Source organism: Pelophylax lessonae, assembly GCF_965119305.1.
Source record: "Pelophylax lessonae genome assembly, chromosome: 6".
Taxonomy (NCBI): Eukaryota; Metazoa; Chordata; class Amphibia; order Anura; family Ranidae; genus Pelophylax; species Pelophylax lessonae.
The window spans coordinates 72,120,595-72,136,670 of NC_138773.1; the positions used below are offsets into that span (position 1 = coordinate 72,120,595).

Genomic DNA, 16,076 nt, shown 5'->3' on the forward strand with positions numbered 1-16,076 from the left:
CATTAAAAACACTCCAAAAGCAAAAACAAAAGCCAGATCGTGCACTCTTGTGTTTTAAAAAACTCACTTCAAGACGTGGACAAATTCAAAAAACCATACACAGTACAGTCTTCGTAAGAATAAAAGTAATAAATGCTCCTGCCCTTTCTCTGGTACTTACCAGCCTCGCGGCTAAGGTTTTACCGTTTTACTTTTTGAAGCGCACAAGTTTCCTCACAATGGATTTCACAGCAGCCAGATGAACCCACAATGCCCACTGGTGGATGTTTTTTAAATTTAGTCCACATCTTCCAGTGCCATATAGCAAACTCTCTTCTATTAACCAGGTCTGAATATGTTAAATATCCCAGGCTCTTACCAGATTAATTGACCCATATACAGATAAATGGGTCCAATAGAGCTTTTATTCTCCAAACTCCGTGTCTTCTCTAGTTGTTTTCTTGATATAGCCTCACACACCTACCCAAAAAGAAAAAACATTACACTATATGATTTTTTTCTTTTTGGGTACGTGTGTGAGGATGTATGAGGAAAACAACTAGAGAGGACACGCAAACAGTTTGGAGAATAAAACTTTTCATTCCCAGCCCCTTTGAACAAAACCAACTCCCTAAAGACGTTTTTTTTTTTATTGTAAAGAGCCCCAGACAGAGATACAGTGTAAGAGGCAATAAGATATACACTGTTGTATTGGGGTGATTATACTCATAGTAGGTGCTTATTCTAATGAGTTGAGTCAGTCCAAACTGTATTTTAGGGCATGGCAGCCCATTTTTAGTGAACAAAACAGAAAGTTCACAAAATCATCAGTTGCCCACGCAGGGGTTCTTCCACATCAATGTGAATAGTTAGCTGTAAATGCCGAGCCACCTGGCTCCCTTGTCAGCAGCACCGCTGCCCTTCTTACCAGTCTCTCTGACTCTGTTACCCAGCTTTCCTGGCTCACTTGACTCTCTGAGCCTTTTGTTGCAGTGCCCCTGCTGCATGGCCCACTCCTGGCCCCTGGATAGGGGTTCTCATGACATAGGAGCCATCTGACTCCTGGGATGAGACTTCTTGTCTCCTAGCTAGGGCGCCTCTGACCCCTAGTTGGGACCTCCCATCTCCTAACTCCTGACTGAGGCTCCTCTGACCTCTGGGTGAGACCTCCTGTCTCCAAACTGGGTTCTCTGAGCTATCCACAGGCTTGAGTATACAATGACCCTGCACACCAGATCAGGCTGGATGACTCATGCAGGCAGGTCTCTAATGCATCAGCCTGGTTCTGGGAGTTTGGAGAAACTTCTAGAAGTTAGAGGGCGAAGGCCAGGAGGGTTGATCTGCATATTTAGGGGAATTGGCTGATCCCCAGGCAGATAAATATGAATGAGTTATGCCAGCAGGGGGAGTCATTTGAAGATAGAGTGCTGAGGAGACTGTTGGTGGCCTAGGAGGGGACTCCAGGGTCTAGGGGAGACCCCCATCTCCAGGCTGGGCTTGGGCTGGCTCAAAGGGACCCATTCAATAGAGCTGTTTGACGTGGAATCCTGTCTGAAAAGCAGTGGGAGCAAGGTGGACAGTGTGAGTACATTAGCCCACCCAGGGACATTCAAGGGGAGAGACTGCCACATGTAGCAGGCTTTCTAAAAGGGCAGTGCTGTGCTTAACTCTTTTATTACCTTTCCCTAGAAGATCTTTATAAGCAGCATGCAAGCAGTGTAGCTGAGAGCAGATCTGCACAAGGAGAGGATACGCTCCTGCATGCAGCTTGCCTCATGTTTTTGTGATATTTCCAAGAGGGGCTGAGAGCTCCTAGTCTGTAATGGACTTTTGCTTCTATATCCACTAAGGACTGTGTAAGGAAAGGAGAGAAAGCAGTCTGGGATCTTTTTGTACAGAAGAAGGAAGTTGTCCTCTATTGATGTTCTTGATTCAAGTTGACCATGCCATAATTTCCTGCACCCATCCAAGTTGTTACCCCTAATAAAACAAAGCCAAGGGACTGGCTTCTTGCATCTGGATATAAGTGGAGAATGCGTGTTGCCTGGCGGTACAGGAGTAGGGGAACCAGTTGCCAGCAGCCCCTGTGGGGATAGTGCTACATTAATAACACAGTGGAGCCTAGATATAAATAGTCTCATCCTCCTTCTCCTAGGTATTTTGGATCCTTCAAAAGGCCAAGGAGGAATTGAATCTGGAAGCCAGATCACACTTGAGCAAGTCTTCCTTAGCCTCTGCCATGTCCAGCAGCCACCTGAAGTAGGCTTAGTGTAGGATATAGCGCCAATCGAATTTGTAACACAGATGAAGTGTTTGCTCTTGTTACTAATCTTGATGGAGATTTGGGAGATATTTTTATCTGACTGAAAAATCAAATGGTATCTGGCATACGCACAAGTTGGGATATAGCCTTTTTAGAAAGGTGTATCTCAAAGGGTATGGCTGCCCGCAGCCTTCATTGGGATGGCAATCCCCAAAAAGATAACTTGGAACTAAGCGAGTGGTTTCAAAACTTTAACCAAGTGGGAAGTTCTCCAAATTATAGTTAAAAAGAAAAAGTGAGAACTAATCAAAATAGATGATTAGGTCAGTGAATTAAAGAGGTTACTCCCAAATAAAAGAGTTAATGAGTATATTACAAAGTCTGAAGGAAGTTTGAGAAGAAAAGAAAAAAAGTATAACAGAGATATTAAAGATTATAAGACTTAGGCTGTTTTCAAATTACAAACCAAAGAATATAATGACAACCAATCTGCTTCTACTGTGTATAAACCCCAGAGGGAGGAAAGGAGATCTATGGTGGATAGGAGTAATGAGAGGGAGAGACCCAAAAGCCAATCAAAAAAGGAGAAAATTTAAAATTGTCCTGGCATTTTTCTTTTACAAAGGTTTTTATTTGTCCTGGCATTTTTAAAGTAAAGTTGATTTGCCTTTGGAGGAAAGACAAGTTTTGAATTAAAGTTTAAAATTTGCATTTCCAAGGAAATTAAATTTGAAACTAGGACATTAGGAGCAGGAAAAAAAGCCAGAACCTCTGGCAGAAAAAGAGGCAAATACAATGCTCATAGTAGCTGGAGTTTATTTTCTGCCTGTAAACTCTCTTCTATTTCTAAATTGCCTCTAAACACCCTAAGGTTCCATGCACACTGGCCTTAAAAAAAACTCCAGTTCCTGTGGCAGAAAAAAACGCTAATATAGAGCATTTTTTGTACAAAGTTTAGAAGGGTTTTGCGTCTTTTTCTGCCAGAAATCTCCAATTAGGAACGTAAACCAGAAGGTTTTTTTTTCCTGCCTCTTAGCGTTGAGCTTAAAATATGCCTGTGATAGACGCACCCGGGACAGAGGCTTTTGGACTGCAGGCTATCCTCTTGCCTACTGACTATGGGCCCTGGCTTTTAAAAGAACACTACTCTCTGTGAGGTGTATGCTGGGGGGACCGTTAGAGTAATGTTACTTTGGATTAAAGTCCATGTCTCCCCAAGACACACAGACTTTGGGACTATAGGCCCAGGGTCCCTGTTAGGGCCTAGCTGCCCATTACCTGTAAGCACTGCTCCACACAGACTCATGGCAGATGCTAATATCATCAGCTCAACCACCTGACTTCCACACATTGTTAATTGTGCTAATTAACTGACCTATTGTCTGCTAAGATGTGTGTTTACACTTGTAATAATGTGTATTGTACTTTATGAGCTTGATGCCGGTAAGTCTGACCTGTAGTGAGATCATGATTAATTCAAGCAATGTCTAGGTGTGGATTCCCATTCACCTATTGTTTCTGTCTGATGGCTAATTTGATTAACCCTTGGAGGATCCTATATAATGGGATTAGTCATGAGTCAGCTGTACCTCGTTATCTAAACCATTGTGTGATGTTTTGGGTAAATATCTGGGTTATTGTTCATGTGGTTGTTGTTTAGCTATGGTAATTATATTCCCGTGTGCAGTTTGTATTGTTAGGGCAATATAATCAGGAGGGGGATATCCTCCTGTGGGATATTTATTTTGTGTGAGTTTGTTCAATAAACAGTTCCAGATATAATACAAGCTATTTGTCGGTTTAATATTGTATGTTATGTGACTATAATATCGGATATCTATGTTCTGACTGGAGGAAGCGGTATACTGACAAAAGCACTCAAGCGCAGTGTGAGTTGGTTACGTCACAATGCCTGTAACTGCTCTAACGTGCATGGACCCATAGGATAACATTGAACTTCTTCTACAGGCAGAACACAAAACTCTTGTACAAACAGCAATTTCTAAGCCAGTGTTCATGGAGCCTAATGTGTAGGGACACATATTGTAGGATAACATTGAGCTGCTTCCACAGGCAGGAGAAAAAAAATTCCCTTAAGCCCCGTACACACGTACCGAATGTCGGCCGAACGATCGGCCGTCTTTTGTCCAGGGCTGTCGTGTCTGTTGAAAACTGCAAAAGACTGCACATGAATTTTGTCGGCCAACAACAGCCGACTGCAGAAGTGATGTCATGGGATGGTTAACTTTCCTTGTCTTTTTTCTTTTCTGAGCATGCCCAGTCTTGCTAATCTGCTGTCTGTCAGCCGAAATCTGTACTGACTGACGAACAATCGGCCGTTCTGGTGTTGGCCAACAAAAATTTTAATGCCTGCACACCCGATTCTGTTCGGCTGAAAATGCGCTGTCGGCAGCATCATACTAACAAGCCTACAATGGCCGAATATTTGCGACCGACAATCGGTACGTGTGTACGGGGCTTTAGAAGCAGCGTTTTTTAAGCCCAGTGTGCATGGACCTTATTCCTCCATCTATTAATCCATTAGGAAGTTATAAAAGAGAGCTTCAGAAACTGATCACTAAAGGTTTAAAAAAGGGAATATTGAGTAAAAAAGAATGGGCGTATTTAATACCTTCTGCCCCTGAATTGGCAAAAATGTATTATTTATTCCATAGCACTGACACTGCACCTACCCGTCTCTCCATAGCACTGACACTGCACCTACCCATCTCTCCATAGCACTGACACCTCTAATGCTCCTTGCCCAGCACCCTCATGTAGAGTTGCCACCTCATCCCTTTAAAACGGAACACATATTACATAGGTTCTGTGGCTGATTAAGGTGGTAATTAAACTCACTTAGTGCCTTATCTGCATTAAATTAGCCTCAGAACATGTGTAATTTATGTGTTCGTTTTAAAGGGATGAGGTGGCAACCCTAACCCGTGTCACCCTATCTTGCTGACATTGCATGTCCTGTCACCCAGGTCTGCGCACTCTGCAGCTAGGGTTGCCACCTCATCCCTTCACACCAGGAAACATATTTATTACACATGTTCTGAGGCTAATTTTTTGCAGATAAGGCACTAAGTGAGTTTATTTACCACCTTAATCAGCCACAGAACCTGTGTAATTCATATGTGTCCTGGGTTAAAGGCATGAGGTGGTAACCCTACCTGCCACAATGTCACTGCACCCCTCTGTCAATGAGCACCCCTCCCCCCAATTATCAAACTGCAACACTAACAATACCCCATACCTCTCTATAACACTGTTACTGCACCTTCTAATGCTAATGGGCCATACACACTATACAATTGTCTATAGATTTTTCCTTTAGATTTACCAAAACCATATAATTTAAAGTCAAATCTAAACACTTTCAATTTGTATGCAGTCAGGCAGGCCCTTGCATTACATAGTTGAAGGTAAATCTAAAGGAAATCTACCAACAAAAGTTGTATAGTGTGTATCCAGCTTAACACTGCACCTTCTCACTCTTCTTCATTACCACACAGTGGTATTAGTAACTTACCCCCTAGTCACCCTGTAATACTGAGCTCTCTCTTCTCCCCCATGTGACCCCTAACACACATACACCTGATGTATCACAGTAACATTTCCCTTTTTCCTGGCTCTCAGTTCGCCCCGCCCAAATCATATCCCTTCGCCGACATCACTTCCGGCCCCCCCTGGTGGCCGGAACCAGCTGCTACAATGTGACATTCCTCCCCGTGTGTGCCTGTCACGCATGCGCGCTGTCAATGGTTGCCGGCAAGATGGCAGCTCGCTGCTCCCCGCGCTGGTTCGCAGTAGCAGTGTCCGGGGTGAGGGGGCAGCTGCTGCCGGGGGGACACCGATGGTCCCGGGCCGAGGGGGCCCAGCTATTGGCTCTGCGAGCAGTGGGGGCCCGGGGCCTCGCAGGAGGTGAGTGGAAGGCAGTGAGCGCCCTCGGCTACCCATGTGTGCGACATGCTCAAGGTTACATTGCATGCTGCAGGAACTGACAATCCTCTGTGTGGGACTACAACTCCCAGCATGCCTCTGGTACTGGCAGGCTCCAACTGCATGCTGGAAGTTGTAGTTCTACAGCTCTACAACCACATCTTGCCCTCTCATTATGCCCATAGCGGTCAGGTTACCCTCTAATTATGCTTGTGGTGAGCAAGTTGCCGTCTGATTATGCCCGTAGCGGTCAGGTTGCCCTCTGATTATGCCCGTAGCGGTCAGGTTGCCCTCTGATTATGCCCATAGCGGTCAGGTTGCCCTCTGATTATGCCCGTAGCGGTCAGGTTGCCCTCTGATTATGCCCGTAGCGGTCCGGTTTCCCTCTGATTATGCCCGTAGCGGTCCGGTTTCCCTCTGATTATGCCCGTAGCGGTCCGGTTTCCCTCTGATTATGCCCGTAGCGGTCCGGTTTCCCTCTGATTATGCCCGTAGCGGTCAGGTTGCCCTTTGATTATGCCCGTAGCGGTCAGGTTGCCCTTTGATTATGTCCGTAGCGGTCAGGTTGCCCTTTGATTATGCCCGTAGCGGTCAGGTTGCCCTTTGATTATGCCCGTAGCGGTCAGGTTGCCCTCTGATTATGCCCGTAGCGGTCAGGTTGCCCTCTGATTATGCCCGTAGCATCAAAGGTTGCCCTCTGATTATGCCCGTAGCGGTCAGGTTGCCCTCTGATTATGCCCGTAGCGGTCAGGTTGCCCTTTGATTATGCCCGTAGCGGTCAGGTTGCCCTTTGATTATGCCCGTAGCGGTCAGGTTGCCCTCTGATTATGCCCGTAGCGGTCAGGTTGCCCTTTGATTATGCCCGTAGCGGTCAGGTTGCCCTTTGATTATGCCCGTAGCGGTCAGGTTGCCCTTTGATTATGCCCGTAGCGGTCAGGTTGCCCTTTGATTATGCCCGTAGCGGTCAGGTTGCCCTTTGATTATGCCCGTAGCGGTCAGGTTGCCCTTTGATTATGCCCGTAGCGGTCAGGTTGCCCTTTGATTATGCCCGTAGCGGTCAGGTTGCCCTTTGATTATGCCCGTAGCGGTCAGGTTGCCCTTTGATTATGCCCGTAGCGGTCAGGTTGCCCTTTGATTATGCCCGTAGCGGTCAGGTTGCCCTTTGATTATGCCCGTAGCGGTCAGGTTGCCCTTTGATTATGCCCGTAGCGGTCAGGTTGCCCTCTGATTATGCCCGTAGCATCAAAGGTTGCCCTCTGATTATGCCCGTAGCGGTCAGGTTGCCCTCTGATTTTGCCCATAGCAGTTGGGTTGCCCTCTGATTTTGCCCATAGCAGTCAGGTTGCCCTCTAATTATGCCTGTAGCGATCAAGTTGTTTTTTGATCCCTGTAGCAGGCAGGTTGCCCTCTGATAATGCCTATAGCTATAAAGTTGCCCTCTGAGTATGCCCATAGCAGTCAGGTTGCTGTCTGATTAGGCCTACAGTAGTCCAGTTGCCCTCTGTTTATGCCTGTTGTGATCAAGTTGCCCTCTGATCCTTGTAGCAGGCAGGTTGCCCCCCCCCCCCCCTGCGGAATTGGTGCATTGTAGGGGGCTGCACAATGTTTCTATGATATATTCTGCTTTATGTGATCTAGAAATGGAAGATTAGCCCTCTGTGTGAATGGTTTAGTTGTGTAGAGATGTCATTTTTGTATCACTCTTCTTGTGGTTTGTTTCCAGTCTACACAGGGCACGTCTCACAATTCCACACAAGTTCATCTGCCTGCAACAAAACAGACTACTACCAGGTTTTGGGGGTCCCAAGGAATGCAAGCCAGAAAGAAATAAAAAAGGCCTATTACCAGGTAATGGGTTTACTAAAGTGTAACTCTGGGATTGTCCACCCTGCTGGGCCTTACTGATCTAAACTACCCAACCGCTCCCCACAACTGCGTACTTACCGGAGTTTTGCAGCGGTGGCCTGCCACAATGTCTACATCCTGCAGCTGCACACTTTTTCACCTCCAGCTGTGTGCATGCATTGGGTCCTCAGACAACTTTTGTGGGGATCCACCTTCAGCTGTGTGCATGCATTGTATCTAAAGAATTCTATGGGAATCTACCTCCAGCTGTGTGCATGCATTGGGTCCTCAGACTTCTATGGGGGATCCACCTCCAGCTGTGTGCATGCATTGGGTCCTCCGACTTTTATGGGGATCCACCTCCAGCTGTGTGCATGCATTGGGTCCTCAGACTTTTATGAGGATCCACCTCCACCTGTGTGCATGCATTGGGTCTACAGACATCAATGGAGAAAAACCTCCAGCTGTGTGCATGCATTGGGTCTACAGACTTCTATGGGGATCCACCTCCACATGTGTGCATGCATTGGGTCCTCACACTTCTATGGGGATCCACCTCCAGCTGTGTGCATGCATTGGGTCCTCAGACTTCTATGGGGATCCACCTCCAGCTGTGTGCATGCATTGGGTCCTCAGGCTTTTAAGGGTATGTTTTTGAGTATCACCTGTCTCTGGAGATGGCCCCGTAGAAGTCTATAAAGATCCCCCTGTACAGGCTCAGACAATGGAGAGGAAGATTGCCAGTGCAGGATGTAATCATTGGGCAAGTCATGACTGCCGTATTCTAGTAAGTAAACTGCTGTAGGGGGTAAGGCAGGATGGATAAATGTCCTTTTAAATTATTGTTATATTCAAATAAGCTGACTTCCCAGACTACCTTAACAACTTATGTGTATGATGGTCAAAAGCAACAGAAAATCCACAGACCTGCTTTTTTTTCACCATACATTGATCTTTTTTTGTTGCTGGTGGAAAAAAAAAAAAAAAAAAGATTCCATTCCCCCATTTGCACATTTGATGTGGCTGAGGGAATCCTTCCTGCTATGATAATGTATTCTGACAGCAGGGAGCCTTCCCCACCATCAGAGTACAATGGACAGTGTTACCAGCTATAGCCAGCTGCACTAATCGTTTGGGAAAAACTTAGACAGATCATTAGATCAACTTACATAGAACCACCCTGCCCACTCGTGGATTTACATATTTCTGGTCCCTGCTGAACCAGATGAATTTTGATCCGTGTATGGCCACCTTTATAGTTTATAAGCCATTTGATTGGATATATTATACCAGTGTCCTGGAACATGTGACGCCCCAGGAGGTTGCGGGAGGAGGTGGGGCTAAAGGACACCATCTTCACCAAGGTGAGGATTGCAGAAGTGGGAGCAGATACTGATACCCCCAAAAAAAGCTGTACTCAGTTACAAGCAGGGAGGAGGGAGCAGTGTGTCTTACATTTTTTAAGGAGAATTCTGCTTTTAAAAGAAAAAAAAAATGGCCATAAATCAGGACAGCCTCACCGCTCTCCTCACGTGACCTGGTCATAGTATGGTCATAGTACATTGTGTCCAGAGTCCATTTGATGTCTGGAGGCTTGACATTGATTATTGCAGGTCAGCTTTATTTTCCTGTTGTGAATTGCACAATCCACTGAAGTGTGGATCTTGAGTCAAGGCCTTCTCTACAAACTACATCTAGTGTAAATCTAATTATCCAATGGTTAGAATGAATAATAACATAGATGTGGTTCTAAAGTCAAAAAGTTTTTCTGCATTAAGTAAAAAACCTTCCATTTGCTGTTTCTTTTTCCCAGTCCCTTTCCTAAACACTTACTTGAGTCCTCACTCAAGCCAGTGCTGTACCCGTCTGCAGCCCCTCTTTCCTTCTTTTCACAGGATACACAAATAGCAGCAGGAACCATTTGCTCTTGTTGCTGTCAGTCGAATCCTGTGAGAAGCGAGCAGGCTGGATGGCACAGCCGCTGTGTGTGCCTATGGACACGCACAGCCCGGCTCGGGAGTGCGCCCACACATGTGCCCCTCTAGCGATGTGCACCTACTGCAATAGAGGCACACACAGGAGAGGAGGTGTAGACTGCACCTGTGGGGGACCCCAGAAGAGGAGGTAAGAGACTTCTCTGTGCAATATCCTTGCAGCAGCACCCAAGAGCTGATCCGAAAATCGGCTGGCGTGCAGACATCGCAGGATTCCTGGATAGGTAAATGTCCTAATAAAAGTCAGCAGCTACAGTATTTGTACTGTACAGGTGCAGGAGGAACTCGGCTTTAATGCATCCTATGCACTAAGATAAAAAAAACCTTCTGTGTGCAGCAGCCCCCCTAATACTTACCTGAGCCCCTTCTCGCTTCAGCGATGTTGTATGAGAGACTCGGCTGCCCGGGACTCTCCCTCTTCATTGGCTGAGCCAGAAGCTGGCATCATTGGCTCCTCCTGCTGTCAATCAAAGGCAGTGAGCCAATGAGGAGAGAGAGGGGGCTGGGGCGACATGCAGCTCTGTGTCTGAATGGACACACAGAGCAGTGGCTTGGCTCGGGTATCCTCATAGCAAGCTGCTTGCTGTGGCGGTACTCAGCAGGAGGGAGAGACCCAAGAAGAGGAGGATCTGGGCTGCTCTGTGCAACACCACTGCACAGAGCAGGTAAGTATAATATCATGTTTGGTATATTTACCCCAAAAAAAACAAGACTTTAGTATCACTTTAAGTTTTCAGTTTAAGGCTTCATTTACACCCTGCCTACATTTACTACAGCCGCGGCAAAATCTCTCTGTGGTTTTGCTACGTTTTGCGTTTTCCCGCGGCTGTTGGTCAAAACGCTTCTATCCTGAACGTGATTCTTCCAAGTTCAGGAGAGGGAGGTTGAACCTCACCTAACCGCAGCAGCTCCTAAACTCTGCTAAAAGCCTACTGTATATGTATATGAGCTCACAGGCTTTTATGGAGTTGAGTTTAGGAGCTTTGGCAAAAATCGGCAAAAGCTCCTAAACTCAAGTTTAGGAACTGCTGGTGTACATGAAACCTAAGGCTTGTTCACACAGACTGTGGTGATTGGCATTTTTCCATACTGGATCAAGACCAGTCACCCTGAGGGCATTAGAAAACAATTGCTTTCTATGTATCTCATGCATGCCACAACACTGGTGTGATATGCGGTGCTGTGGGGAAAAATGCACATCCCAAGCTTGCTTAAACCCTTTCACTGCCAACACCGTTTTTATTTTTATTTTCTTAAGTTTAAAAATTAATTTTAGGCCTGAAGATTAGTTAGAACTCCAGAATGTTATATATTTTCTGACCACAGACACCCTGGAGAATAAAATAGGTGTAGTTCCAATACTTTTGTCACGTGATATTCATGTAAGAGTTTATCGAGCGTAAATTTTCAGTAAAAAATACACTATTTTAGGGCACACAAATGTATTATTACCCAAAATTTTGGTAAAATATAAAGAGTGGGGTTGTGCAAAGCAAATCATTACCCAAAAAGTTTTAAAATTGTGTGCACCAGCAAAACGATATATCGGTAGGCGACACTTTAAAAGCCCCTACAGGTGATCATCTTCGAGTGTACTATAAATAACCGCTCTAGAATTATTACTCTCACTCTGATGGGCACCACAATATGGAACGTGTAGCGCAAGGGATGTTTTCATACATGGGCACCCCTGACCAGTGTGCTTGTTTTGTGTGTGCTTTATTGTGGGGGCGGGGTGGACTCAACATTTTGGGGAGGTTTCCAAGTACTTGGGTGTAGCTTTTTTCTTTTTTTTTTTTTTACACAGATTAGGCAACAGCATGCAATGCCAAGCGGCAGCTTCCAAAGCCAACAGAATATTAGCATGCATAAAGAAAGGGATGTATTCCAGAGATAAGACTATAATCCTTCCACTTTATAAAACTCTGGTCCGACCGCATCTGGAGTATTCTGTCCAGTTCTGGTCGCCAGTCCTCAGGAGGGATGTGTTGGAGCTGGAGAAAGTCCAGAGAAGGGCAACTAAACTGATTAGGGGGTTGGAGGACCTTACCTATGAAGAGCGGCTGCAATCGCTCGATTTATTTTCCCTGGAGAAAAGACGTCTGAGAGGGGACATGATAGCAATTTATAAATATCTTAATGGGGATCTCAGCTTAGAAGAAAAGCTGTTCATTCGAAGGAATTGCATGAGGACTCGAGGACATACAATGCGATTAGAGGAGAAGCGTTTTAACCTCAGGCAACGTGGGGGGTTCTTTACTGTTAGGGCTACAAGATTGTGGAATTGTCTACCACAAGAGGTGGTTTCTGCGGGTAGTATGGTGACTTTCAAAAGACTCTTAGACTTACATCTCAAGGATCAGGAGATTGAGGGCTATGTTAGATGATTACAGTCACACACACCTACACAGGTTGAACTGGATGGACTATTGTCTTTATTCAACCTCACCTACTATGTAACTATGTAACTTTTTTTTTTTTTTACACTAACTTTATATTGCATAGGGAACAAAAAGTCCCCTGTGTAGTATAAATGCTTTGTGTCAGGTTCTTTTGAATGAGACATCAGGAATCTTACCCCTCCATTCCATTGAAGTTAATGGGGCGCAGACTATGCTCCATTCGATTATCCATTCGATTATTTTCTCTATCCCTGGAGGGATTGGTTTATGAAGTTCCAGGGGTCTGGGCCGCTGTTGATCAAATGCCGACAGTCTGCTTGTGGAGTGTGTGTAAACCCCCCTGCTTCCACTGCCATGTGACATATAGGGGTGGCACTATATATATATATATATGTGTGTAATGAATATAAAATCACACACACCTTGTATTCTGTACGTGCTTGTACTTTGTAGTGCTGCATTGTATGTGAGGGACCGCCCAGACCCCACAACATCAGGGACAGCACTGAAGCCTGCTAAAGTGAGGATAGAGGTATTAAACCAAAATCCTCTACATCTATGCCAACATGGGCATTTGATACTTGCATTGATGTTGACCCCATTGCATTTATTTTTTTATTTTTTTTATAATAACCTATCTCGGACTTCAGCTTCATGTTGATACATCTAAACAAATATTTGTAATTTTCTTTTTCTACTTCTTTTTTTTTTTTTTTTTTTAAGCTGGCCAAAAAATACCATCCTGACACCAACAAAGAAGATCCTCAGGCCAAGGAGAAGTTCTCTCAGTTGGCTGAAGCTTATGAGGTATTTACTCCTTTTGTTCACGAGGGCTGGGGTGGGGGATCCAAGCAAGACCCTTTAAGCAGCCAGTCAAAATGAATCTGTGAAAGTGGGAGTAAACATATTAAATTAAGATTTATTATCTTATAGAAAAAGGTTAATTGCACCTAGGCTGTGCATTGTGACATTCATGCAGACTTGTAAGGTTCACCTAAATACTCTGTGCAGTCCACGAACACTATTCCATAATTTAAAATCTTATCCAATTTTTAAAATATCAATTTCTGCTCCTCCTGTATCTGTACTATATATAGGCCATTTGTGCATGCAGTGAAACCTGCCCCAAACTCTTCTGATATTTCTCACAGCTCCATCCTGTCCATTCTCTAATACTAATATGGACCAGCCTTTAGGAATGAATTTTTTCTCCTCTGTTTTCACCTGGTGATCTGGCTAGCAACACACATCATGTATTACAGTGCCCCCTCTCTGGGTGAAGGAGCGCAGGGGCACCTTTGGACAGCATTGGTCATCTAGGGGGAGGGCAATGTTAGATGCACTAGCAGATTTAGATAAATAAAATGAATAAATTGAAGCTGAACTCCAGCTAATACTTTATACAGTGGGGAAAATAGCTATTTGATCCCCAGCCGATTCTGTAAGTTTGCTCGCTTACAAAGAAATGAAGGGTCTGTAATTTTTATCATAGGTGTATTTTAAATGATAGAGACAGAATATCAAACAAAAAAAAAAGCGAAAAAAATGCATAAAACAAATGTTATAAATTGAGTTAGTTCAGTCAGTAACATAAATAATTGATCCCCAATCAAAACATGACTTAGTACTTGGTGGAAAAATCCTTGTTGGCAAGCACAGAGATAAGACGTTGTAGTTGGTTACCAGGTTTGCACACATCTCAGGAGGGATTTTGGTCCACTCTTCTTTACAGATTTTCTCTAAACATTAAGGTTTCTTGGCTGTTGCTTGACAACTCGAAGTTTTAGCTCCCTCCATAAATTTTCTAAAAGATTAAGATCTGGAGACTGGCTAGGCCACTTCATGACCTTAATGTGCTTCATGTTGAGCCACTCCTTTGTTGCCTTGGCGGTATGTTTTGGGTCATTGTCATGCTGGAAGACCCATCCATGACCCATCTTCAGTGTTCTGGCTGAGGAAAGGAGGTTCTCATCCAAGATTTTACAATACATGGCCCCATCCATTGGCCCCTCAATGCAGCATAGTCGCCCTTTGCCTTTAGCAGGGAAACATCCCCAAACCATGTTTCCACCTTCGTGCTTGACTGTAGTGATGGTGTTTTTAGGGTTATAGTCAGCATTTTTCTCCCTCCAACACTGCAAGAAGTCAAGTTAATGCCAAGAAGCTCGATTTTGGTCTCCCCTGACCACAGCACTTTCTACCAATCCTTCTCTGAATCATTTAAATGTTCATTGGAAAACTCCAGATGGGCCTGTACATGTGCCTTCTTGAGGAGGGGGACCTTGCGGGTGCTGCAGAATTTTAGTTCATGGCGACGTTTTGAGTTACCAATGGTTTTTTTGGTGACTGTGGTCCCAACTGCCTTGAGATCATTCACAAGCTCCTCCTGTGTAGTTCTTGGCTGATACCTCACTTTTCTAATGATCACCCTTACCCAATGAGGCGAAATCTTGCATGGAGCTCCAGACTGAGGGCTACTGATGGTTATTTTGAATTTCTTCCATTTGTGAATATTCAATCCAACAGTTTTCTTCTCACCAAGCTTCTTGCTGATGGTTTTGAAGCCCATTCCAGCCTTGCACAGGTCTACAATCTTGTCCCTGGTGTCCTTTGACAGCTCTTTGGTCTTGCCCATGATGGGGAGGTTTGAACGGAAGAAAGAGATTCTGTGGATAGGAGTCTTTTATACACATAATGAGTTGTCGTTAAGAGCACCTTTCTAAATTGACAGGACTAATCTGTGTACCACACGACCACTTAAGCCTCGTACACACGTGTCGAAATTCGGCTGGGAATTTTCGTCCGACCACCGATCTGCCGATTTTCGGCTTGTTAGTATGGTGCTTCCGACAACCGACTCCGACTTTTCGGCCGAAAAAAATCTGGTGTGCAGGCTATATAATTTTTGTCCTCCGTCAAAACACGTCCGATTTTCGTGCAGTCAGTACAGATTTAGATGGGGAAAAATCTTATGAGCAAGACTGGGCATGCTCAGAGATGAAAGAACACAAAGAAAGCAAACCAACACATGACATCACTTCTGAAGCAGTCTAGGCACATTCCAACCAACGAAACACAACTCTGGACAAAAGACGGACGACCGGTCGGCGGAAAATCGTTGCGTGTGTATGGGGTCTTACTTTAGCCTGCCTGTGGGAGCCAGAATTGTTGTTGGTTGATAGGGGATCAAATACTTATTTTACTCACTGAACTGCAACTCAATTTATATAATTTTGTATCATTTTTTTTTTTCTGGATTTATGGTTGATATTCTGTCTCTATCATTTAAATACACCTGTGATAACCATTATAGACCCTTCATTTCTTTGTAAGTGGGCAAACTTACAAAAGGGGATCAAATTATTATTTTCTCCACTGTAAGCAGTTACAGCAAACCTTATTTTTTCACTTTGGGATAAAGGTTTTACATAAAATCTGACCATTGTAAGTATCTTTGTCAGTGGTAAGTGGTTTGTCTTAGTCTTGTAAGCTTGTTCTGTTTAAAAAAAAAAAAAAAAAAGACTTACTGGCCCGATCACAAAATGAAAATAAAGGAAAGAAAGCCTAAAAAAGAAAGCTAATGACTTAATTCCTTTTTTTGAAGTGAGTTGATCCATCTTGCATTATTTGAATTCCTCTACATAATTC

General features: G+C 44.4%; 1 protein-coding gene across 2 annotated transcripts in view; it reads left to right on the forward strand.

Annotated features, from left to right (window-relative positions):
• Positions 1-5,962: 5,962 nt before the first annotated feature.
• DNAJA3 (DnaJ heat shock protein family (Hsp40) member A3) overlaps positions 5,963-16,076 on the forward strand; it is a 30,211-nt gene continuing 20,097 nt past the window's right edge. Inside the window, exons 1-3 of one of the 2 annotated variants that reach the window (XM_082261372.1) lie at positions 5,963-6,169; positions 7,911-8,035; positions 13,152-13,235. In XM_082261372.1, coding sequence (XP_082117498.1) covers positions 6,007-6,169; positions 7,911-8,035; positions 13,152-13,235 — 372 coding nt within the window. In that variant the 5' untranslated portion in view covers positions 5,963-6,006. The remainder of the gene's footprint in view (positions 6,170-7,910; positions 8,036-13,151; positions 13,236-16,076) is intronic. The other variant, XM_082261373.1, reaches the window with a different exon arrangement.